We start from the raw sequence: 26,015 nt of genomic DNA, 5'->3' as shown, positions 1-26,015 counted from the left end.
TTTGGTGCAAATTTAATTTTATTAAACCTTACAATGCTGTGGCATATTGTTTTTCCATTGTGTGACAATTTATTGGCTGGCATCTGAATACAGTACTTCTTTTAAAAGATACACAATGGGAACCAACAAAAGGGAAAGAAACTAGTTGTTTAGTGACACACAAGAGGGAAAGGAAAAGAAAAAGGATGACAAGCAGTTCAAATTTCCTTAGTATCTAACTTCAAAGTGGTTCAAATTCCAAGTAACGGAGTCACTGTATAGGGTGTAGAAACACTATTCCTCACCCATTTCCTGCTGGGAACTCCTTACAGGGATTAACACAGCTGTGCATTCAGCTGAGGGGTTCTACTGGGCAACTGGAAAAAAATTTTTCAAATATAGCTAAACAATTTCTCAACTTACAGTAAATGAGTTTGGTTCTTTTTTAAAAATTACAAATTACTTCTTTGCAAATGAGCAATCACTTAACTTCAAAATCATAAAGGGCACCAAGTTATCTTGATGACTGGGGCTTATGCTTGTCAGACTTCAGGATAAGAAAAAATGACATTATTAAACCTGTAACTTATTTGCCTTTGGAAAGGAAACTGGTATCTGAAATTCAGAGGCATTTCTGGAGAAACATTGTTGAGATTTACACATTAATAGCAGCCAATACTACCACGTTACAGTGCCCAGTTTAGTTTGATTCAAATGAATACAATTAGATCATTTCCTCACCATGGACAAAGTCAAACCCACAAATGTTAAGAACTGTGTATTTTATTCAGTCTCACACTCTTCTGATGAAGGCCCGAACAGTTATCTGAGGCTGCACTCCTGAACCAACTTACTCTAAAGTAAAATCCTGGCTAACTTTGAGTCGCTTTTTCAAGAGTTCCCAATGGCATTTCTGGAGTGGGCAAACAGAAAAGGAAAAGTCACACCCTTGCTGCAATACAGCACTGCAGCTTTCAGGATTGAAGACCACTTCCAAGGTATCTGCTCTTCCTTAAGGGAGCCACTCTGAGATACCCTGATTTCATATGGGGTTATGAGATGTAAGTCTACCAGGTACTACAGTGACCCTCAGATGAGCCTTGTTATAAGAACATGTAACCCAGACTCTTCTGGGCAAAGGGGAAGGCAGGTATTAAATCCCTTAAGGTCAAATTGTCATCTTCTACCCCACAAGTAAGATCAACCAATGATGACTCACCAAGATGGCCAAGCTTTCTTTACTTTAAAAAAGAAAAAGAGAGTTCAAGCATACTAAAGTTAGAGGCAGACGATTTCAAAATAGTTTGATATTTCTAATATCTGTCTAAATGACATATTATTCTTATATATAGCAGCTCAAATATTTTATCAGACTTGTCCCACAATAAATAAAACACAGTAAAAACCTCTTCATCAAAGGATTAAAAAGAGCCCACCGATAACTAATTCATCTTTCCAATGGTAAAATTTAAATAAAAATGTAGTAAAATGAGTTGAGATACTTTTTAAAGAATTAATCCTCAATTGCTTAATGAAAAAGTCTAATGTTCTTTATTTACTACTCTTCATTACAAATTTTTACTAAATAAAGATGAATGTGATCGCAATGACAATTCTTTAAATAACATTACATCAACCCTCAGGATAAAATGTCATCCTCTAAATCCAAGTGATCCAGATCATGAAGTTCACAGGCAAACTGATTTTTTTCTAGAACCAATAGGGAGAATTTAATTCAGAACATTTTTTTTTTTTAACTACAGCTGCTGGGCAATGTACCATTGTAAATTCTACTGAGTACGGTAAAGTGCTGAGTGATTACCTGAAAGTTTTAATTTTCACTTATCTTTCCTTAAGTCAAAAGAGCCCTTTCTGTGGCATTAACAAATCTATGATAGGAAAAATAATAATAATAATAATAATAATAATAATAAGAGGGAATGGGAAGAAAGAGCTGAGGGGAGGGGAAGTGACAGGGAGGGAAAGATGGGGAGGAGGCGCTTTCATTAAGGGTACAGAAATCACTGTGCAATCTTTTGTGTTTAATAGGGTGACAAATAATTGAGATCAAAGTAATTCATGCACGTTATCTTTAAAAGATATACATAAACTTGAAGAAAGAAAGAACACTGTATTGACCTTTGATACTATGGCAGTAAATTGCATACTAAAATACCGTAATTACCTGAAATGCCTAGGTCTGGCTTGGCAAGCATCATGCCACTGACATGCTTTAGCCTTTTTGTAACTAAAAGTGGTCTGCAGTTCAACGACTGAATAGCTCAATGTGACTCATTAAGCTGTGTGATAAACTCTGAGGTTAAATTGAAGCAGATTCTCTACACCTAGTCACACCATCAGCACAAGCAGGACAACGCTGGAGCAGTATGAAAGGCAGGTCACTTAGAAAGGTCTTCCTTTACTGCATGATATACTAAGATGACAGACCTAAATTTCAACTGGGTTAATGAGTTGTAATAGATTTTTTGTTTCCCAAATTTAGCATACAAAAATTTTCTGTGGATTGAAGAAAGAAACCTCAGATATGAAGAAACAAAGCAAAACCAAACAGAACATAAAATTTAAAAAAAAGTTTGAGCTCAAACAGCCTACCGGCAATTTTAAAAACTGACATGCTCTAAGAGTATTTTTGTGAAATGAACTTTGTAACTTAAGAAAACAGTGTTTTGAGTTGAAGTTGACCAACTGCTGCATAGAGAATATGCCAACACACAACAGTCCAGTTTAAGCCGGTGCATAGAGAAGATAAAGCACTTATGGTCTGCAAATGGTGAACAAGTCCATAAGGTTTATGACCTAGCAGGATCTAGAGGTTCAGGGAACATATAGCAGAAATGGTTAGGGAAAAAAAGTGGAAACAGGCAAAACTTGAAGACAGAAGAAGTGGGAGCCCAGGAGGATGACTTTCAACTGCATAAAATTCACAAACTAGTAAAGTATTAAGACATCACTGAAAACAGTTAACTCTGTCTCTACCACCCAACAGCAAACAAAACCAGAATGGCCTTTGGCAGACAATTTTAGAAATTTGAATATGATATCACATTTCTCAATAATTCACAAACAATATATTATACGGTATATTTATATTAAATACTGGGAAACCAATCCTGCAAATTTGATGCTTACAATGCGTTAGCCAATGAGAGCACAATGATATCAAGCTAAATGGATGCTGGTGTTATCACAATAGTGCTCGTTTATGAAACAACTGTTACCAACTCGTGCTTTAACAGTGCTGAAGTACTGTTCCAATTATCATCTATGAAGTGAAACAAAGGTCTCTAGCTTTTCTGGGATATGCCCTTTATAATATATTCTATGATTCACAATGACACGAGCAGCGAGACACTGCAATGTGGTATGATTTATGGGCTGGATCAGATTTTTAGCTATCTCCTTCTCGTCCAGTAAGTCACTAGCAGTTTGTTTGTGTAAGTTTGTGGCATCAAAATGTGCACCTGATTTAATAAGGAGATTCATGATGTCTGGATGGTTGTTCAAAGCAGCAATATGCAGGGGACTGTTGTCATCAGAGTCCCTGACATTCACGTCAGCACCACATTCTATCAGTATCGCAGTAACTTGCAGAGATGGAAACTTACAAACAGGGTACCGCCCTACGCACGTAGTATTCTTGTCCACAGCCAGATGCAGAGGGCTGAAGTTATTCTTTCCTCTTGGATGCAGCTTAAGAAACCTGTAGATAGTCTGTTTTTTGAAATGGTCCTGTTCTAGAGTACAAGGAACTTTTTCTAATAAGCAAATTAAATGCAAAATGATGGAAAGAGCCTTATTCAACTGCAATGGGTCGGCTGGACACTGAGTTTGTTTGATAGCTCGCTCAATTTCAAGGACGCTTTTGCACAATATGCCCATGAGATCATCAAATGTAACTGTGGTACCCAGCAAGCCTTTAGCCCTGTCCTGTAGCATAAAGGAAAATAGTTCCGCAAAAGATAGTAAGCTGCTGGCAGTCATTGGGCTTAAAGGGTCCAAATTGCTCTGCTGCATATCCAAAGCATACTTCCATAGGTTGATGCATCGCTTAAAATTTCCAGAGTCGGCATAGACAGCGCCCCGGTATCTGATGTAGTAAGAGGTATCAGGATGAGAAGGACCGAGAATACGTTCTCTAATTAACAGTGCTTGCATTCTCATCTCATCAGGATCAGCAATGAGACCTTCTAACTCTTCTGCACTGTTTACCTCCTTGGCATAATCATAAGCCATTATTAGTGTCTGTGGAACTGGTTTACTGATTATATTAGTCCTATCACTGTACCTCATGTTCATTGCCTTTTTCCAGTATTTCAAAGCCCCAAGTAAATCTCTTTTTTTATCGACAAATGTAGCTCCCAGAAGCTCTAGAGCATTGATACGCTCTGTCTTGCTGGTCTGGGCATGGTGTGTAAGAAAATCTACAATGTTGGTGTGACCAGTCACACTTGCTGAGAGAAGAGGAGTCATCCCATAGCCGTCTTTCTCCATCTTGGCACAATACATAAGCAGCATCTTCATGATGTCCAAGCTTCCGGACTCTGCACAATCATGCAATGCAGTATTGCCTTAAAGAGAAGGGAAAAAAAATACATTGAACGGCCAGGCTATAAAGCAACCTGAAAAGAAAGCACAGGCAATGCCAACTGGCTACAAGTAGGATCTATTATAATCACAAAGGAGAAAATGATTACCTCTAGCACCTAATACTAGTGTCTGATACACAGCACGAGCAGAAGAAAATACTCATGAAACTTCTTGAATTAACTCAACTAAGATGAATATGAAAAGGAAAACAAAACAACATGCCCAGATAAAGTCAACAGATAACACTCCTTAATCAATGGCCCCTTGGCACATCTCATTCATATTCAAATAAACGTGATAGTCTCTGAACAAAAATGGATGAAACAAAATGAAGTCATTTGTAGCTTTGCAGACAGTCAGCTCTCTGGGTCAGTTTCCCCATTTATAAATGGAAAATCTCATCTTTAGGAGCTAAGGTTCTTCTACTTCATTTTTGTAGTTGGTATTTTTCTTTTCCTAAATGACTGAGTTAACTGTTAACGTCAAAATTTGTTCCAAAGAATTCTTAAAAACACTGCTCTCACAGGAAAAAGAAGTCCGCTGAGAGTGGTTCAGTATAAACTCTCAAAGGAGATAAACAAAACCCTTTCATAATGGGTGATTTCCTGTTACAATTTAATTTTCTAAACATTCTTTTTAGATGTATTAAACATTCTAACACTATCACATCACCCTAAACATGAATTAAAACTGACAAAAGACACCAGTTTATTATTAACAGACTATAGAAATAGTTTGGTATAAACATCAGATATCATATCTAAGGTTAACAATAACCATTTGACCATTGATCAGAAGTGAAGCCGGCATGCAGATTTTTGGTATGTACGTATATACAATGTTTGCAGAAAGTGTCTGCAGCACATTACTCTGGGTATATTTATAGAATGTTAACAAAGCAGGCTAAAACTGCCATTTGCAGAAAGATACAAGGTTAGCCTCAGACTGGCATCTGGAAACTTGTTCTCTACACCAGCATAAAACTTTCCCTAAATGACAGGGGTGGCTCACTGTGCCAAACTGTAGTTTATGAACTTTATGTGAAACAGCTGGCTTCTGACTAGGAGTCTGAAACTTGGGATATAGCTAGGTAAAAGGTGCCCATGTGACCCAGTCCTCAATAACAACCTTGAGTGCTGAATGCCATGACAAAACAGCATGCATCTCTTCTGAGATGGGAGCTCTTCATGAAAGGAAGAAAGCATACAGAAGCTGCACACGCTCCTTTAGACCTCATCTTTAGAAGCCAAAACAAGAGGCTTAGATGGCATTCTTTTCTATTAAGAGTAACATAAAGAATAGGGATGCAGCAAGTAAATTTTAAATGAACTAAAATTCTTTAATTAATGAAAAAATCATATTTTGAATAAATCCATGAGCAGGCAAAAAAAAATTCTGTCTTAAAGAAAGAGAAGAGGAGGCCTTTTTATCTAGTAATGGCAGTAACAAATCAGTAGGAGCACACTAAGGTAAGTACTACGAGCCCCGCATGACTGCACATCTCTAATCCAACAGCCAGGAAGTAAAGGTGGGAAGAGTGTAATAAGGCAGCCTGGTCTATGCAGACTATATCCTATCTCAAATAAACTAAACAGAACACTTTCTTCATTTTCCCTAGTCCATCTGTCCTTTCCTCATTTTTGTTTTTGTTCTGATATAGGCCCAGATCTCAAACTGTTGAGCTCCTGTCTGTACTTCCTGGGTTTTGGGTTTACAGGTATGCAACACCATGGCTAACAACAAATGCAAATCTCAAACTTTACTTGTAAGCACTGAAGAATCAACAGAATAATCCAGGATGAAAAAGAAGACTAGCTCTGATTTTAGAATACAACTAAAAAACCAGGCTTCTCAATGGCCTGACATTGCAGCCACAAACCATCAGGAAAGGAGTTTTAGAAACGCCCATACTTCCGGTTACAGTTGCATAGGGCAAACTACAACTAGATAAGCTCATCACAAAAAGTAAATCAAATTTAGTACGATAACTGAAGGTGCTACTAGAAGTACTCAAACACTAGAAGCAAATATAGATACTATTTGGAGGATGAGACTGTCATAGGAGAGCTCAAATCAACTGTGTGAATGTGTGTGCCTGTGGAAGGAAGGTATCATCCTTCAGGTGCTGAGATGGTTAATCTTGGTTCTTACCATGGTTGGATTTGAAATGTTCCTCTGAGCATGTCTATTTAGGTGCTCTGGGAAGGTCTAAGTGAGAAGTCAGAATCCTCACACCACTCTTCTGGTGAGAGGAGAACAGGCTGGGTTTTGCTGCTTGTTTTCACCCCTTGCTCATGAGTACATCTATCTTGTTAGGACCACTGCTACTGTCAGCCTGTGCTGATGCCAGAACCTAGTTTCTCCAGCCTTTTGAGATGGACGGAAGACCAGTGCTCTCCAGGAATCCTCCAAGTCTTCATTTCCAGAAGGGAACTGCAGAGGCAATCCAGCTTCCTGAACTGAGCAACTACCAACTGCTCCACACACTAAGACAAGCGCTGTTAACTATCCAGCAGTCTGACTTCTAAGACTACCTCCTTAAATACTGCTTTTGGCTTATTTTCATGCTTTGGGACCATGGCATTAAGCATGTTGACCTTCTGGCATGGTTCCCTTTGTCTCTTATAGTCTTTTCCCATCTGTGATTTTTCTCTGTATTTTCATCTGACCCACCTTCTAGTTCATGAATTTTCTAGTCTGCTAGGAGTAATCCACTTTAAAAAGCCACCCACTGAATTTTTTTAGTTCTACAATGTCTATTTGGTTTTTTGTAGTTTTCAGATTTCCTTGAATATCCAATTTTTAAAATCTGTGAATATGTTAAACCTCATATAGAAATTTGTGTCAGTAACTATATTCATGATTGTCTCACTGGGCTTTTTTTTTTCCTCTCTTTTTCTTTGTTTTTGTTTTGTTTTGTTTTTTGCTTTTTTAAGATAGGGTTTCTTTGTGTAGCTTTGGAACCTGCCCTGGAACTAGCTCTAGCTTTTGTTGACCAGATTGGCCTCGAACTCACAGAGATCTACCTGCCTCTGCCTCCCGAGTGCTGAATTAAAGGTGTGCGCCACCACTGCCTGGCTCCCTGGACTTTTTCTTCAGCTCTTCTGTTTGTATGTTGTTTTCTCCTCTGTGCATTACATGATGACAACAATGATTTGAAGGGCTGGGGAAAATGCTCAGTTGGTAAACTGCTTGCACTGCAAGCAAGGAAATGACCTTGATTCCTAGAACCTGAGTAGAGAATGCTGAGTGTGGTGGCACTCACTTGCAAACCCAGCACTAGGGAGGGAGTAGACAAGTGGACTCCTGGGGCTAGCCAGTCAGTCAGACCAGCCTACTTAACACCTTCAAAGCTGTGGAGAGACCCTGTTTCCAAAATTAATACAGGTGGAGGGCAGCTGTATTAAGGTTCAATAAAGGTATTGGGGGGGGGGTGTCAAAGAGAAAAGCATTAAACCACAGAAGGCTTTCCACTCATTCTCTGCCAGAGAGTAGCAAGATAAATAGCAAAGTTTCACTAGGAACATAGCTGAGACACTGAATCACAGTGAAAACCCCTAACAGAAAAGAACTGCCAAATTGCAATTCTAGATCCTCATCATAGATAAATAAAAATAACACACACTATCAGATAAAGAAACTAAAACATTTATTACTAAGAAAAGCCTAAATATCTTATTTTTTTTTAAGCTGAAGGACTAGTACATAGAAGCCAGGAGACATGGGCACAGATACACAAAAAGGGAAAATCTGCAGGTATAAATCTAAGTAAATATAGCTTTCTCAACATTATCTTTTGGTTCTGAAATACTACATTATGGAAGTAAAATATTTGGTAGCAATATCACAAAGAATAAGAACAACTGCAGCTAAAGTCCTAAGGTCGCACTGTTGGAAAGAAAGAGAAATGTATGCCAACTATTAAACAAGGGCAACCACTATAAAAGCAGTTCAAGGATTTTAAACTATAATGATTTAAGGTTTTTTCCCTAAAATATAGAGAAATAAAAGGAAATTAAGGATAATCCAGAGGGCAAACCCAAAAATCTCCACAAAACAAACAGGCAAACAAGAAACAAAAAGACAAGGCAGAGGCAGGCGGACGGATCTCTGAGTTTGAGGCCAGCCTGGTCTACAAAAGCTAGGTCCAGGACAGGCTCCAAAGCTACAGAAGAGACCCTGTCTCGAAAAACCAAGAAAGAGAGAGAGAGAGAGAGAGAGAGAGAGAGAGAGAGAAACAAAAAGACACAGATAGAGCCTAAAAGGACCAGATGAAAATCCAACTACAAGAATAAATGCTATTAAATGGAAATGAATTAAATGATCCTACTAAGAAGAAGAAAAAATGGACTAAATGCAAGCAAAACTTCAAGGCAAATTGTATGCATGCAATACACACCCTAAATACAAAAATAAATATTAGAACTGAAAATGGGGAAACAATAGTAGAAAATATTTTTCCCCATAGATAAAGGAATATACGAATACAGATCATAATCTAGACCATAAAGTAAGTTTTGAAGGTTATCAAATGGCTGACACAAAGATGGGCAGTGGTGACGCTTGCCTTGGCAAACCACCGAGTTCAAGGCCAGCCTGGTTTACAGAGCGAGTTTCAGGACAGCCAGGGCTACACAGAGAAACACCATCTCAAAAAATAAATCAGTAACTTAAAAAAAAAAATCACATATATTTTAAATTTTAAAAATCATTTTAATAAATAATCTCTGGGTCAAAGAAGAAAGTCAAAAGGAAATTAACAGGCAATGAAAGTACTAAGTAAATCTAGGTGCTATAGCCAAACTGTGCTCACAGTAATGCATACTTTTATATGTACACATAACAAAAAAGTTTAAAAATAACTAAGTTTGATATCAAAAAATTATGAGGAAAAAACATAAGCAGCACTATTAAACTAAAAAATTAGAGGCATACATAAATTTGCAGAAGTGAAAAAGAGCCAGGCAGACTTATTCAGCAGTGTACCTTGCATGCCACAACACTGACTTTGCCAGGCGAAAGTACACACTGGTGCAATAGCGGCATGGCTGTTATGGGGATTACCAACTGCTCTCTGATTAGATATGAGACCTGCTCTCCCAGAGGGAATTGTCAGATCCTGCAAAGCTAGTCAAAAGCCCATGGCTCAGGCAGTCATATGGCCTGGGGGAACCCACTACTGTTGTTTCACTAAAATATTGTCAAACTGCCTTCTAAAAATTAATGTTCATACACATAAATTAATGCTGCCCTCAATCTTGGCCAGGAAAGCATCTCTTTAGCAGTCAGTAGTTAATGCAGGAAACAACCACTGGTCAAAGCTCTGAGAATAATGACTATTTACTCTGAGAATAAATGACTATTTATTGAGTGTTCAGCCCTAAGTGAGAAATCTATACCCTCACAAGGTTCAGGAAACATCTGAGCCAGAGGATGGGGAAGACATGTCGCAAACATCGATTTCTAGACATGGCGTGGCCACTGCAGTCATGAACTCGCTGTCAACAGGATTACTTGCACAAAACCTGGTGTGGGAGAATTGTCTGTATTCTGTCAATAATTTTAATAAAACGCTGATTGGCCAGGCAGGCAGTATAGGCGGGAAAGCCAGACAGGAAGTAGAGGTGGAGCAAAGAGACTGGGAGTATTCTGGCAAGCAGGAAGCTCCCTCCGCAGTTCTGCCCAGACCACCGGAGAGGAAAGATGTAAGCTGCCCAGCTGAGAAAGTACTGAGCCGTGTGGCTAACGTAGATAAGGATAATGGGGTAACGTAAGTTATAAGAATTAATAAGTAGCCTGACCTAATGGGCCAATCAGTTTATAATCTTATGGAGTCCTGTGTATGATTTTTCTTTGGGATATGCCGGCTGTGGGGTACTGGGCGGGACAGATACCCCAACAAGCCGGCCCTTCATGTTACAAAAACCAATCCAACCAAACATTCCAGCAGGCAACACTAACGAGATTCAGTAGGTTGTGGGGAGACAGAGAGGAAGGGAGGAAGGGAGAGGGGACATGAAAGGACCAGAGAGACATGTTAGAGGTTGCCCAAGAATTAGGAGAGATAGGATTAAGATACACTGTATAAAAAAAATTAAAATTTGGAAATGGAAAAAAAAGACACAGGAAGTTTCACTCTTATAGTATTCTGAATTTTTTAATTTATATGACTTCATTCCTAGTTAATGAAACATTTTATCCTGTTTTACAAAAATTTCTTTGCTTTTAAAAAAATTAATGAAAGCCAGAATAGTGGCTCATGCCTTTAATTCTAGCACTCTGGAAGAAAAGGCAGGTGATCTCTGTAAATTTGACGCCAGCCTAATCTATACACTAAGTTCTAGGACAGCCAGAGCTAAACAGTACCTGGTCTCAAAAAAGGAAAAAGAAAAGAAAAGGCATCTACTTAAGACTGAGATGAGTCTATGTATAAACTCTTTATAATCTGATAGACAATTATTTGTTATCTTACTACCAGTCATTTAAGTGTCAAATTTACTGCTAAATGTTTTGTTAAAAAAATTACTATTTTATCCAAATTTAAAGATCAAATCATTATATTCTTTCTAGTTGCCCGTGTTAAATTACATGCCAAAGACCATACTTTTGACAGCTATCATCACTGATTTTAAGCAATATATGCCAATTACTACATATCTGACTCAAGAATTTCTTGTGTTTTATAGCTCTTAAAACACCCACACAACACAAAGATTATAGTTCCAAAAGACTTAGCAGGGTTACCTTATGTCTTCTACTTTTAAAGTAAGAAACAATGAAAAAAAAATGCAATGTTCAAATAAAAATGCTACCAAGTATCATAAATCAAAATAAAGGTATTTGGGGGCTGAAGAGGACTCAGCAGTTAAGAACACATGTTCTTTCTCCAGGGAGCCCAGGTTCAAATCTTAGCACCCACATGACAGTTCATAACTGTCTATAATTCTAGTTCCAGGGGACCCACATATGCAAGCAAAACATGAATGCACATGAGATAAAAATGAAAATTTTAAAAATGGTTTAAAATACAAGTATTTGACATTGAGATTTCATAAATTTAAAGAATAAAAAAGAAAAGCACTTTGTATCACACAATTTTCAATGCCTGAGCAAATTCATTTGAAGAAAAACAATTTCCTTCACCAAATACATAATGGAAACTTGTATAATTTCTCAAAAGGCACTTCTATTAAGTGGGCATCCTTTTAAATTTCAAGCTAGCTAGCTAAAGGCATATTAAACATTAACTCACAGAATTTCTGTACAAAGTTAATATGATGTGACTGATCTTCAGTTATGTAGCTTCAAAAACAGAGCAAAGAGGATTTGGAAGGATAGTAGCCATATTCAGTGGATGCTTCCAAAGATATTCAGAACAGCATCCTACTGGGTGCTCATGTGTTAAAACATGGTTAAATTCCTTAAGAAGCACTTGGAGAGAGCATTTTCACTGATATAAATGTTAAAGACTCCTGCAATTAATTAATAGCAAACACATAAAAGAATTCATGCTGATGTATGAAAGCCTGTGCCAAGCAATGGAGTCAATATGTTTCTCAAAGTCAGTAACCCAAATACACCAGTACCCTGGGGAAGGACTGTTTTTGAGCCTCAAGAATTCTCTATCTTCAGCCCTGCCTGGTGGTACAGACCTATAATTCCCCTACTTGAATAGAATGAAATGTTTAAACATAAATGCTACTAAGCAACCTAAATCAAAAAATAAAAGAAAGACATAGAAGTGTGTGTCCCAATATGCCAAATTAATATGCTATTTAATCTAAATTTGAAAGAGTCAAAGTAGGAAAATAGTATATATTACAATTAAGTCACAATTTTCATTCTTAGAAAAGCTCTTAAGTCATAAACAGTATCAGTAAACCCTACAGCTTTATCTCTTGACCACCACATGTATACTGTGGTATGTGTGTGCCCACAAACATACACACTAACACAAAATAAAAATGTAATAGGCAACTATCTCTTTTAAATCTGCAAAGTAACTCAAATTGCTATAAACAATACCATCAAAACTGAGAAACAATCCATAGAATGGGAAAAAATTGTAAATATATATCTGATAAAAGACTTGTATACCAAATACAAAAACAACTTTTTTTCTTTCTTTCTTTTTTTTTTTTTTTTTTAAAGGCAGGGCTTCTCTGTGTAGCCTTAGCTATCCTGGAACTCACTTTGTAGACCAGACTGGCCTTGATTTCACAGAGATCCCCCTGCCTCTGTCTCCCAAGTGCTAGGATTAAAGGCATATGCTACCAGGTCCAGCTATATAAACAACTCTTAAAGCTAAGTAATACAAAAGTTAAATAGCTCAATTATAAAACATACAAAACTAAATGAAGACACTAAGATACAGAAATGGCCAATAAATACAAGTAAGCATATGAATAGAGACTAAACATTATTAGTCATGAGAAAATATGAACCAAAAATCACAATCCTAGGATGGGTATACGTAGAAAGAACAAGTGTTGGTGAGTGCAGAAACATTAGGCCCCTCCTATGTTCTGAGGAATTTAAACTATGCAACTGCTCTGAAAAACTGCCTGTTACATCCTCAAAAGTTAAACAGTGATGACTGTAACCCTATTCTACTCCTAGCAAGACATTCATCTGGGAGAAATGGAAATATATACTCATGGAATTTTTATACAAATGGCATTACTTATAATGCTGAAAAATAAAACAATCAAGTACTCATCAATAGCTAAATGGGCAAAAGTGGTAGTATCTATACCCGTGGTCCTCAATCTTCCTAATGCTGAGATAGTTTCCTCATGTTGTGGTGATCCCCAACATAAAATTATTTTGTTGCTACTTCATAACTGTAATTTAACTAATGTTATAAAGCGCAATGTAAATACCTGTTTTCTGTGATCATAGGCGACCCCTGTGGAAGCATTGCTCAACCCAGAGAAATTACGAACAACAGGTTGAGAGCCATTGATCTATACAAAGGCATTATTATTCAATAATAAAAACTAAATTGATATGCTACAATTGAATGAGCTTGGAACACATTATGCTAAGTGAAAGAAGCAAGTCATGAGAGACCATATATTCCGCCTGTACTTATACAAGTCTAAAACAGGAGGATTTACAGGGACAGAAAGAAACTTAGCAATCACTAGAGAGAGGTTAATGAAGTAGACAATAAATATGGAGTTTGGGGCATGAAAAACTGCAGTGCTAGCTACTCTACTCATTAAACACAATAAAAAAATCCACTGTATTGTATGCTTTAAATGAGTGGATGATATGTGAACTGGATCTCAATAAAGACATTTGAAAATTCAGTAACAATCAAAACACTCATTTTTCTGGTAAAACAGTTTTGACTGAAAGAAACAAAGACCATACTGTAGAATATGTGTCTGAAAATACACAAAAATAATTCATTTTTCTTCTTCAGCTTACTATGGTTGACCAATGACTCATTCTTCCTCGACTTTGTACCTGGGCCTAGTTTAGAAGTGATCCAGACGGGAGTGGGGATGGAGCACATGCACAAAAAGGCAGATCCCTCTCTGCACTGAAGGAGCTGAGAAATGCAGAAGTGAGTTAGAATAATAGAAGAGTACTGGAAGGTCCTGCCGTTTCCCTTCCCCCATGTATGTTATATCATGGGAGACACTAAGGGGCAAGAAAAAATAAAAATAATTAATGACAAACTGCCGTGACTGTTGTGTGCCCTCCATTAAGTGTTTGCACGAGGCACTAAACAGAAACATACAGAAACTCAGTAACACAAGCCAATGAGCTCACAACAAGAGTAAATACTTTATTGTTTCTATCTGCCAAAGCAGGATGCAGGATAGATGAAAAACTACTCCAGAAAAAGATTTGATATGAAGTAGTTTTCAAGACTAAACTCCCTGGAGCTTAGGGATGAGGACAGAAACCAGCTCCCATCTGTACAACACTCATTTGAAGGCTGAAAACACCAATGTTACATTCAGACTTCATTACAATTCCCTTTCCAAGCTGTTCTAATTCACAGGTTCCTATGTAACTACAATTCTTCCCAAAGGGAAGGGAAAGGTGGAAGAAGAGAGATGTTTTGGACATATACACTCACAGTGCCTTCTGAAATTGGGTTTTTCCGCCTCTGTCTTCTACCACATATTATCTTAATACATCAAAGGCACAAATCTCTAAAATATCAAGAAATCCTAAATTTTATTTTAAGCAAAAAGATTTAACAAATCATTGAAAATCTGATTGAAATGAACACCATGAGTGGACCACACACATCTAAAAGCTAATACATAAAACTTGGGAGTTAATGGTGGGGGCAACAACTGGAAAATGTAGACACATCCCATACTGCACACCCATAAGGTGCCCATCTCACACACCTTGGTTTAATTCTGTGATAATTCAAAGTTTAAAGTTTCATCTCCAGAGAAAGCTAACCACAAAGATATTTCTCATAAACTCAATTTACACATCTTCTACAGCTAACCTGCAAGTCTTCCAAGGATACATAAAGAGGACAAAGGGAAAGCAAGTTGGGATCAACTTGAACATCTGCATTAAAAATGTTAATGAATTCAACTAGTAAATTATTGAACTCTTACTAAACCAAAATAAAACCAGACAGCAGAGCAGAATGAAGGTTTAAGCCCTTCTGTTCTGCAAGTAGGTGTGCTGAAGATAACCAAAGGCTGATCAATGTCCTCAAGCTCAAAAGAACAGAGAACTTTCAACACAGTATTCACGTACACTGAAATAAAACCTATCTACCACAATAACGAGCTTTACCCTAGTCTATTATCTTCAATAATTTTTAATTTATAAAAGAGCTTTTACTAGTTGAGATTCCTATACACTTAAGTGTTCAAAAGTATTCTTCTGGGGCTGGAGAGATGGCCCAGTGGTTAAGAGCACTGGTTGCTCTTCCAGAGGTCCTGAGTTCAATTCCCAGCAACCATATGGTAGCTCACAACCATCTGTAATGAGATCTGGTGACCTCTTCTGGCGTGTGGGCATATATGCAGGCAGAATGTTGGATACATAATAAATAAATAAATCTTTTCAAAAAAGGTACCACACTCTATAAAGTGTTTCTTACTATGTGACAGAAAGGAACAATGCCTTCGGTTTGCTTCCAACTATTTAGAGGCAATGAAAGAATATATATATACACACACACATAAATATAATTTTTTGTTTTGTTTTGATTCCTCTAGACAGAATTTCTCTTGCAACAGTCCTAGCTCTCCTGGAACTCATTTGGTGGACCAGGCTGCCTCTGCCTCCCAAGTGCTGGGATTAAAGGCATATGCCACCACCACCTAGAAGTAAAAAGGCATTTAAAAAAAAATGAGAAATGTGGATATATTTGCTAAAGCAAGATGATTGGTACACTGTAGTTTGACATATTCTCTTCATCTGTGTTTAAATGATTATCATACTAAAGAGCCAAAGATAAAAACCTGCTCAAATTAAGTCTCACAAATCTTTTAACGCAATTATCTGTCACATAGTTGAACTGATTTTTCTTTTTTCTGAACCCCTACCAAGTCTACCTACACTACTGATTTCTGTATAACCTTTTTAATTTATGGGCCTATCCCCCAATGAAAGACTATAAAACACAGGGCTTGCCTGCCAAACAGTTTACCTTTCCTCTCTTAATCCAGCTTAGCCACTTAGCAAGCCTACTGACCAATACTCTGGACCAGATTCTTTTTCCTAATATACAAGATAAAAATATAATGTCTCCAGCCTCAAGCATTCACAGTGTGCCAGAAAGCTTTTAAAATTCTAGTTCTTTCTCCACTGGAAACATTTTGCTGGGTTACTGTTTTTGTCAATATGGTACAGGGCAAAAATTTTCTAGGAAAAGGACTTAAATCATTTGTGAAAATGTCTCCATCAAATTGCCTAAAAGCAAGTCTATATAGAATTTTTCCTTGATAATGATTGACGTTGAAGGACTGAGCCCACTGTGCCACCCCTGGGCAGGAGATCCTGGATGGTATAGGAAAGAAAGCTGAACAAACTATGGACAGCAATCCAGTAGCCAGGTTCCTTCACATTTCTTCAGTTCCTGCCATGATGTCCCTTCACTATGATTACAAGGGAGACACATTAGCTAATATAAACCCTTTCCTCCCCAAACTGCTTTTGATCATGATTACCACAACAATGAAAAGCAATCTAATGAAGAGTTATTTGGCTAGAGAAATGGCTCAGCTGTTAAAGGCTAGGCTCACAACCACAAATATAATGAAAACCAATCTCCTACAATACCCCTGCATGACAGGTCCGTCCCTTTCCCCCCATTCCCTCCCCCCAGTTTTTTTGAGACAGGGTCTTTTCACTATGTAGTCCTTCCTGGCTGTGAGTCTGGGATTCAAGGCATGCACCACCACACCTGGCTCAAAATTAAATTTCTTTACCTGGATTTACTGCTCTTTTTCTATTCTAACCCTGGGTGCCTTTTGGTCCTTATGCTTATACCTACATCCCAATTACTGGATTCTAGTGGTATTTTTCACATTATGCCTCTCCATATCATTTCCTAAGCCTGAAAAACTATCAAAACCTTTCAACACATCTCAATCCAACATCATTTCAAGGGACAATTATTTTTAAAATTCTGTATCTTACAAACTATACTCATATTTTAGGATTTTAAAAAGAATTGTGCATATGTATCTATGTCTAAGAGGTGTTTGCAGGTACCTGCAGAGGCCAGAAAACTATCAGATCTTCTGCAGCTGGAGTGTTTGTGACCTGACCAAGATGGTGCTGAGATTCAAATTTTGGTCCGCAGAAAAGAGCAAAACCACTCTGAACTAGTGATCTATCTCTCCATCTCCCTAAAGCACTTCTAGTCAGTGCACAGTCGTTTTCAGCAGTCGTATCTCACAGTCTCCACAGTGCCACAATAATTATCTTATTACCAACTTACTTCATCACCTTGACTGTCTAAAATGACTGACTGACCCATGAGTGAAGATTTGATGTCTTCTAGGCCCAATCTCCAACTGAACCTACAGAGCCTAATTCAACACTGACCTGCTAAATTCCCGGCAGTTTGGATATAAAAGCGGACATGAAGGGCTTAAGTAACTTCATTTGAGAGCTGCAAAAGCAAAACTCCAAGCATAAATAAAACTATCTCAAATGAAACAGAAGCAAAAGAAGCTAAAGATGACCATAAATGTGAAGTGCTGAGTGATAGTTCTGGGGATTAATATAATCTCTTCAGATTTAGAGGTCATTGGTTTTAAATAGGAACCAACTTGTCTCAAAAATCAATTGTTAATGGAGAGATGGCTCAGTGGTTAAGAGCACTGGCTGCTCTTCCAGAGGACCTGGGTTCAATTACCAGCACCCACATGGCAGTTCTCCAGTTCCAGGGACCCTCACACAGACAAATGTGTACATAAAATCAAAATAAATAAATACTTTTAAAAATCAACTGTAATAGAGCTAGAGAGAGATGGCTTGGTGGTAAGGATCTGAGTTTGGTCCCCAGAATCCACAACGCAAAGCTGTCTGTCTAGTCCCACAAAGATCTAACACTCCCTTTCTGGTCTCAACAGGCATGGCACAAACATGATGTAGAGACAGACATTCAGACAAAACACTGATATGCATAAGATAAAAATTGAGATTAAAAATGGTTTAAATTAATTGTTTTGTTAAAGTAGAAAGATACTCTAAATATTTGAAATATTTTCTTCCCTTATGGAATGCTATGAAAAAAGAAGGAACCACTGCCCCTTAGGTAGTGTGCTGTTGGGGATAAAGTTTTTCCCATCCATCTAATAATATCTGCTTATGAAGCTGTCTCTGAGATCAAGAACAGGGAATCAAGAACAGGGATCTTGCCTTAGTCATCTTTGGACAGCCTAGTTCTAACAGCCCATTGATATACTAAGGGACTTAAGTACCCTCTCAACCTTCCATTTAAATATATTCAAAAACTGCCAATAGCCTCTTAAAAAGTAATGGAAAAGCTAGAGTAATAGTCAACTGCCAACTACTTGTTAAAAAGGAAAGGAAAGAAGGACTCATATGCATTTTAAAGTAAGACCAAGCATAACCTCTTGATATTATCTTTTTCCCCAATACTTTCCAATGGATGACATATATTATGTTCTAAGAAACTGGTCGAAGATGTAGCTCAGAAGTAGAGCACTTGCCTAACATGCATGAAACCCTGGGTTCCCCACTACCACTAAAAAGAAAAACTTCTCCATTCTACACCTAGTCTTATCAGCATTTAGCACTTTGAAAGTAGAACTAAAAACCAGGAGAAAATCCTTCTTTACTGCTAAGTCAGCTATGATACTATTCCAGTCCTAATCAGTTTTAAGTGGTTCCTTCTTTTTGATAATCAATGACTTCCCCTTCCCTCATGTCCACACCCAAGAATCTCAGCATCAGTCAAACAACAATTATCAAAGAATCAAAGATTCAAGATCAGAGTACAGGAGGGTAAGCATGTGTATATATTGGAATCTGTCACCAACATTCATTAAGAATCGTGGTCCAGTCAGGCGGTGGTGGCGCAGCCTTTAATCCCAGCGCTCATGAAGCAGAGGCAGGCAGATCTCTGTGAGTTCAATACAAGCCTGGTCTACAAAGCGAGTTCAGGAAAAGAACCAAAGTTACAGGGAAGCCCTGTCTCTAAACCCCCACCCCCAAAAAAGAATTATGGACCCAAAGTGGCTTCACAAAAAGTTTAATACAGTACACACAAAATAATAAAATCTTCTATCTGTGTGTATATTTAAAATAGAAGGTATCTGAAACATTTGGCTTAACTCTTTTCTTGCTTGTCTTAAGTATTTTGGGGCAGGGGTGTAGCCCTGGCTGTCCTGGAACGCACTCTGTAGACCAGGCTGGCCTCAAACTTAAGAGATCCACCTGCCTCTTCCTCTGGAGTGTTGGGATTAAAGGTGTGTACCACCACTGCTTGGCCCTACTTGTCTTCTTAAAAAGAATGTTGATACCAAAGAAAATGACTCAGACTTAGCAGATCAAGAAGAGCTCACAGATCCTCACACACAAAGCTGTGATAATGGTGGTGAGAAAGGGGCTGTTCCTTTTCTATCTACAGAGGTATCTATACCAAATTTAGAAACTGTAATATAAATAGTATAGTACTCATCTCTCCACTGACTCAAGAACTTAAAACACACCAATTAGACATCAACATCTGGCTATATTAATAATGGACATTATTAAACTGATAAATAAAGCCCTAAACAAAGGAACAAAACATCAGAAAAGCTTCACTAAGGGATCATATATTTTAGCCATCCCCCTTTTTGTTTTAATTACCTTGAAAAAAAAAAGTTGAGTCTTTTAACTCAACAACCTACCTGTAAAGACAATCAGGAACAAACAAGAAATCATACTGAAGAATGCTTACAAAAACAATTTATCATCAAAAATTTAGAATCAATGTAAAGCTCCATTAGAAGAGTATGCAGTTCTTTTCTTATTTTTATAAATGTTTTGAGTTTTTGAGACAGGGTTTCTCTGTGTAGCCTTGCTGTCCTGGAACTAGCCATGTCGACCAGGCTGGCCTAAAACTCAGTGATCTGCCTGCCTGCCTTTGCCTCTCAAGTGCTGGGATTAAAGGTGCTCGCCACCATTGCTAGGCAAGTATGCAGTTCTTAAACCAAAATTACTTTGAGATTTCATCTTATATCCATCAGAATGGCTAAGATCAATAAAACAAGTGATAGCTCATGATGGTGAGGATGCAGAGGAAGGAGAACACTCATTCCTGCTAGTGGAAGTGCAAACTCGCACAGCTATTATGGAAATCAGTGTAGTGGTTTCTCAGGAAGATGGGATCTCCATCTATCTATACCACTGTGGGGCCCATACCCAAAGGATGCTTCATCCTACCACACAGACTGTTGTTAAACCATGTTTATTGCTGCTCTATTCATAATAGCCAGAAATTGGAAACAATTTAGATGTCCCTCAATGGAATGAAGAATGGATAAAAAAAAGTGGTACATTTACACAATGGGTGTATATTATTTAACCGTTAAAATAAATGAAACTATGAAATTCGCAGGATGAAACAAGAAAAAAAATTATTTTATTTTTCACGACAGGGGTTCTCTGTAGCTTTGGAGCCTGTCCTGGAACTTGCTCATGTAGACCTGGCTGGCCTTGAACTAACAGAGATCCATCTGCCTCTGCTTCCCAAGTGCTGGGATTAAAGGCACGTGCCAGCACCCCATGGAGAAAAAAAAATCATTCTTAGTGAAGTAACCCTGACACAGACAGACAAATATGGTATGTGTTCACTTATATGTACATATTAGCTGTTAAATCAATGATAACCAAACTACTATCCATAGAACCACAGAAGTTAGGGAGAGTAAGGGACTAGGGGAACCATTAAATCTATTAAGAAAGGGAATAAACAGCTATGTATGGATGGGTGGGCTGGAACAGGGGGATCAAGTGGGAAGGGAAAGAAGATTGGGGACTATGGGGAGAGACACCTAAAATTAAGGGCCATTTGAGGAGTAGTATGGAAACCTAACACAGTAGAAGTTTCCTAAAACATATACATAAATGAAGGCAAGCTAAATGAAATAGCCAAATAATGGGAAGACAGACCCAAAGAACAATTCCTTGTCACCAAAGCTTCCAGTACTGGGATCCGGTTACATCTGAGTTGTTGGTTAGAGTGGATCCCATGGGAATTCCCAAACAACCCAGGTTGCTGCCAAGAGTGTATGTTGCTCTCCACAAAGTTATTATGGCAAGGGCCCATTGCTGAAGACAACACCTATACAATTCGTTAGACACGGAGAAGTCAGCTGGTACTTATAAAGAACCTTCACCCCTGCATTCTAGCATCTTTGGTACCAGAAGGTACTATATGCACTCTACCAAAAGAGTAACAAATACCAAGTCAGACACTAACAGTTTGATCTAAATGGTGCCCTGCCAACAAGATACACTACTGCAATGGTGGCACAAAGCTTGTGAATGTAACCAACCAATATCTGATTTGACTTAAGGTAAGGTCCATGAGATTGAACTCATACCCAACACTGCTTGGGTGACCATGGACCTGAGACTAGATAGACCTAGGGTAAAACCAAATACTTCTGCCCTTGACTCCAATGATATTCTGCTATACTCATAGATTAGTACCTTGCACAGCCATCAGAGAAGCTTCCTCCTGCAGTAGATGAGAAGAAATACAGAAACCCACAACCAAACAATATGCAGAATGAGAGACCTTGGAACACTTAACTCTAAATGCAACATCTCCAACAAATCTTTTCCCTCAAGGGTCAGGGAACCTCAGGAATGAGGAGGCAGAAAGAATGTAAGAGCCAGAGGGGATGGAGTAGAAGCAAGAAAACAAGGCCCTCTAGATCAGCATGATTGGCACATATAAACTCAGAGACTGAGGCAGCATGCACAGGTCTACACCAGGTCCTCTGCATATATACTGTAACTGTCAGGTTAGTATTTTTGCGGAATTCCAAGTGTGCAAGTGAGTCTGTTCCTTGTGCCTTATCTCAGGCTCTTTTTCTTCTATTTGTTTGTTTTTGTCCAATTCCAATGTCTTAGTTTTATCATAGTATATTATATCATTATTCCTACAGAAACCTATTTTCTACTGAGAGACAGAAAAGGAATTGTTCTGGATGGGAGGGGAAGTGGGGGAAAAACTGGGAGGAGTAGAGGGAAGGAAACCATAATCAGGATATAATATGGGAGAAAAAAAATCTAACTTCAATAAAAGGAAAAAAAATTTTAAAGTAAAAAACACTAAAGCTACTGTATGTCCTGTAGTATCAACTATCCCAACAAGATTTAATTATTTTATAAAAATGAACAAGCATGCACTAAGAGTACTTCGTTACAGAGCTATGGTTAAGAATTTAAAAACAACTTACTAATCTAAAAAAAAACAGGTTATAGAACAAGACATAAAAGAAAACCACACACACATATCTGTATATTTAGGAAATACAAAATTATAAAAAATTTTAGAAGCATCATTGGAAGAATTGTCTGAGCACCAGGATTCTTTTTTAAAGAGTTTTACATCTGCTCTGAAAAACTTAAAACAAAACAAAACGAAAAATACCTCAATAGCCTTGTATCATTTTTATAAGACCCTTTTAGAGAAAAAAAAAAAAAACAACCTACTGTTATAAACATGCTCAGTAGCACAGGGCCCCACCTCGTGTCTTGCCTTCTACCACAAAGCATACGTTTCTTCATACTATAGTTATTCTCACAAAAGTGTGCTAATACACATTTTCTTCAAACAGCAGGATTGTTTATCCTAGCAGAGTCCTAGCTCAATTAATGATAAATGTTCAATGAAAAATTGTATAAAACAAGAATGAGTCAGCCATGTTTACTGAAATTGAGCGACATAACCTAGGATTAAGATTCACTTGTGTGCAGACACAAATACCAACAGCAAAAGTAAAGCAAGGAGAGAGGGGTGCACCGTCTATCTCTAGAAGAATGAAACAAACCATAAATGATTGCAGGCTTCTATAGAAGTCTAGAATGCATGGGTGGTAAGACATTTTTCACTGTAAACAATGCAAGTCAATTTATGATGTTTGAAAAATTCTTCGCCTGATTTATGCTACTTTTAAAATCTTAACAGCTTTTCAAAATTCGGTAGAGAATCATTTTACCGTTGTGCAGATTTACTTAAGTAAGATCTTCAGGCTATCAAATTGTTCTGAGAAAATCTCTGTTAAAGGTTTTAAGAATTTCTAACCTAAAACTGTCTTCAGTTTTATACCGTAGTGAAGGCTACAGACATCTGTAAACCTAAACTCTTCCTGATGAAGGTCCCTAAATTGTTTCCAACAAATCCACAATGGCTTAACCTAGTCCCTGTTTAACTTTTCTAGTCCTAAGCGGGTCTTTAGAATCCATTTTCTGTCTTGCTACACTTAATACATGTTCTACATAAAAGGATTTTCTGTTGGCCCCAAGTAAGTGAAACAGATATCCCCTTTCAGATTTAATCCTTGCAAGGCAGTGTGGTCTAGCCTTCTATGAAAGAGTAACAAATAAATGTCTACCTAGAATAAATAAGATGGTGACTCACTACTCCAAAGTGATTCTAAAAAAAAGTTCAAAACAATGTATTGCATTTCACTCTATTTCCAAATGGATCAAATTATAAGGCAGGAAGGTTAAGCTCATCTGCCACTGATATGCTCTGTAACTATAGGGACAAGAGAGAAAACGCTGTTTAATATAGTGTCTGGAATCGCTTGCCACATCTGTTTAATGCACTATCAAGTAACAGAGTCAAGGAAATACTGCAAGGGTTACCTAATAAACAGATCTGGCAATGCAGGCCTACTCAGCAACGATGCTAAAAACGGCTATCAGACTTCCTGAAAATAGGAGGCAGTCACTCAAAAAAAGAAAAAAAAAGCTGAACTCACCTTTAACACTTTTTCTATTAACATCTGCCCCCTTTTCAAGTAAATACTGAGCGATCTCTTTGTGCCCTTTGTAGCAGGAAATCATCAAGCATGTATGCCCATGTCGGTTGGACACTTCCAAATCGGCTTTGTGTTCTACAAGGTACTTCACTATTTCCAAGTGGCCATCGAAGCACGCAGCTCGAAGAGGAGTTGAATTGGTTAGAGTCGTGTTGTTGACGGATGCTCCATGATTTAACAAAGATTGGACAACCTTCAGATGTCCTGCTGCAGACGCGGCCCATAAAGGGGGGGCCCCCTCGATGGTTTCCCCGTCGAAATTGACAGAGCCCCCGACTTCGATGGAAGCGCTGCACTGCTCTAGAAGGAACTCCACCATGTCGAGGTGCCCATACCTAGCAGCCATCAAGAGTGGTGTGGCTCCATTTGTTTTTTCCGAGATCAAGGAGGAAACCTCCTCTTTGGACTTGCTAGCCAGCAACTTGGTGAGGAGCCGGAGTTTGCCATCGCGCGCTGCGTTGAACACGGCTGTCTTTAGATCCATTTATGTCCAGTCGGGAGGCTGAGCTTTATTTATCCTTCAAAGCAAAGCTCCAGTTTAACTCTCCACGTAGGCAAGTTACAGGAGCCAAAGTTCAATGCTAGTCACCGCGCCCCAGAACGGATATAAAACCACCGAAGAGTATGTTCAGTCCGATCGCATTCCAACATCGGAGGAGCCGAGCACCAAACTAGAGAATTAAAATAAAAAGAAAGAAAGAAAGAAAATTAAAAAACAAAGAAAGAAAGAAAAAGTAGCAGTTTTAGGATTGTCTATCAAGTAGAGGGGGAAAAAAAAACCACACGATCTGGGTTTCCCTATTTTCTAACCTTGGGAAAAGAAACAGGGGAAAGGCCGTACTTTAGGAACGGTTCTCCTCCTTCCCTCAGAGGAAGCTGCGATCGGAAAATACAAAAGGGTTCACACGGAGACCAGACTGTTGCGGTGGGAGGCAGTTTCTCCCCGTGTGCGGAAAATGAAACACTACGGCGATCGGTGTCCTCGTGTCCCGTGTCCGGCTCTAGCCAGCCCAGCTTTGTTCTGGCTTGGCTTTGCACACGCCCAGCGAGTAACCGAAAGAGGCCGGAGTCGCGGCGGCGGCGGCGGGTTCAGAAATGTTTCTTTCTTGCATCTGCAGAGAACCCGCCAAGGGCGCGAGGTTGGAAGGCCTCATGGTGGCCGGGGTGGCTTTCGACGAGGAACAAAAAGGTCAGACGCACCAACCCGCGGCCCGCTCAAGCTAAAACCTCGCCGGAAAGGCTTTCTTCCCTTCAAACTACGCGAGGCGCTCAGGAAACCCCGCCGCCTCCCAGCCTTTAACTTCGGCCGCCGCCGGCCGCCGGCCGCGATCGCCCTGTCACCTTCGCCCCCAACCCTCCAGCCGCCCGCCGCCCCGGGCCCCGCGGCCCACAAGACGCCGCCGGCGGCCTTCCGCCCCGACGCCCTCCTCCCGCCCAGGCCTCCCACGCCGGGCCCCAGGCCGCAGCCGCCACTACCTGCCTCGGGGCTGGCCCTCCCGCCGTCCGCTGCTCCGGCTCCGACCGCCCCTTCAAATGGAAACCGTTGTCCCCGTCGCCCAGGCTGCCCCGCTCCGCCTGCGGTCGCACAGCTCCTCCATGCCCCGCGCCCCACAGGAATGAATCCGGCCGCGCTGCTCGCTCCGCCCCGCCCCGCGGAGCTGTCTGCACCCGCCCTCCCAGGCCGTTCGGGCTGCAGCGGCTGCCTCGGCTGATGGTGTAATGGGCTGCAGGCCCGGGGGCCGGACAAGCCAGTGCACTGCTTCACATTACTGACGCCGCCGCCGCGCCATTGGGTCGGGGGAGGGCGGCGGCTGCCGCCAGCAACCGCCTAGGGGCGGGGCGGGGCAGGGCGGCGGGGGCGGGGCGGCAGGGAGGGGGCGGGGCCTGCGCGAACTCCAAGAAGGCTGCGCC

At 39.4% G+C, this 26,015-nt stretch overlaps 1 protein-coding gene across 3 annotated transcripts; it reads right to left on the bottom strand.

Annotated features, from left to right (window-relative positions):
• Positions 1–25,794, bottom strand: Fem1c (fem-1 homolog C). Of its 3 annotated transcripts, none has more exons than XM_087896072.1 (3): positions 25,581–25,794; positions 24,045–24,775; positions 1–4,568 (listed from the first exon to the last, which is right to left on the bottom strand). In XM_087896072.1, exons 2-3 carry the CDS (start codon positions 24,586–24,588, stop codon positions 3,259–3,261), a joined length of 1,854 nt encoding a protein of 617 aa, XP_087752198.1. In that variant the 5' UTR covers positions 24,589–24,775; positions 25,581–25,794; the 3' UTR covers positions 1–3,258. The 3 variants fall into 3 exon arrangements, with proteins under 3 accessions (XP_087752198.1, XP_087752199.1, XP_048275024.1); XM_087896073.1 differs by having other exon boundaries at positions 25,585–25,794; XM_048419067.3 differs by lacking the exon at positions 25,581–25,794 and adding an exon at positions 24,946–25,120.
• Between the last annotated feature and the right edge of the window lie 221 nt (positions 25,795–26,015).

Source organism: Myodes glareolus, chromosome 13 (genome assembly GCF_982192425.1).
Source record: "Myodes glareolus chromosome 13, mMyoGla1.1, whole genome shotgun sequence".
Classification (NCBI taxonomy): domain Eukaryota; kingdom Metazoa; phylum Chordata; class Mammalia; order Rodentia; family Cricetidae; genus Myodes; species Myodes glareolus.
The sequence above is the reverse complement of the archived record's forward strand: the minus strand, read 5'-3'. Positions and strand labels throughout refer to the sequence as shown.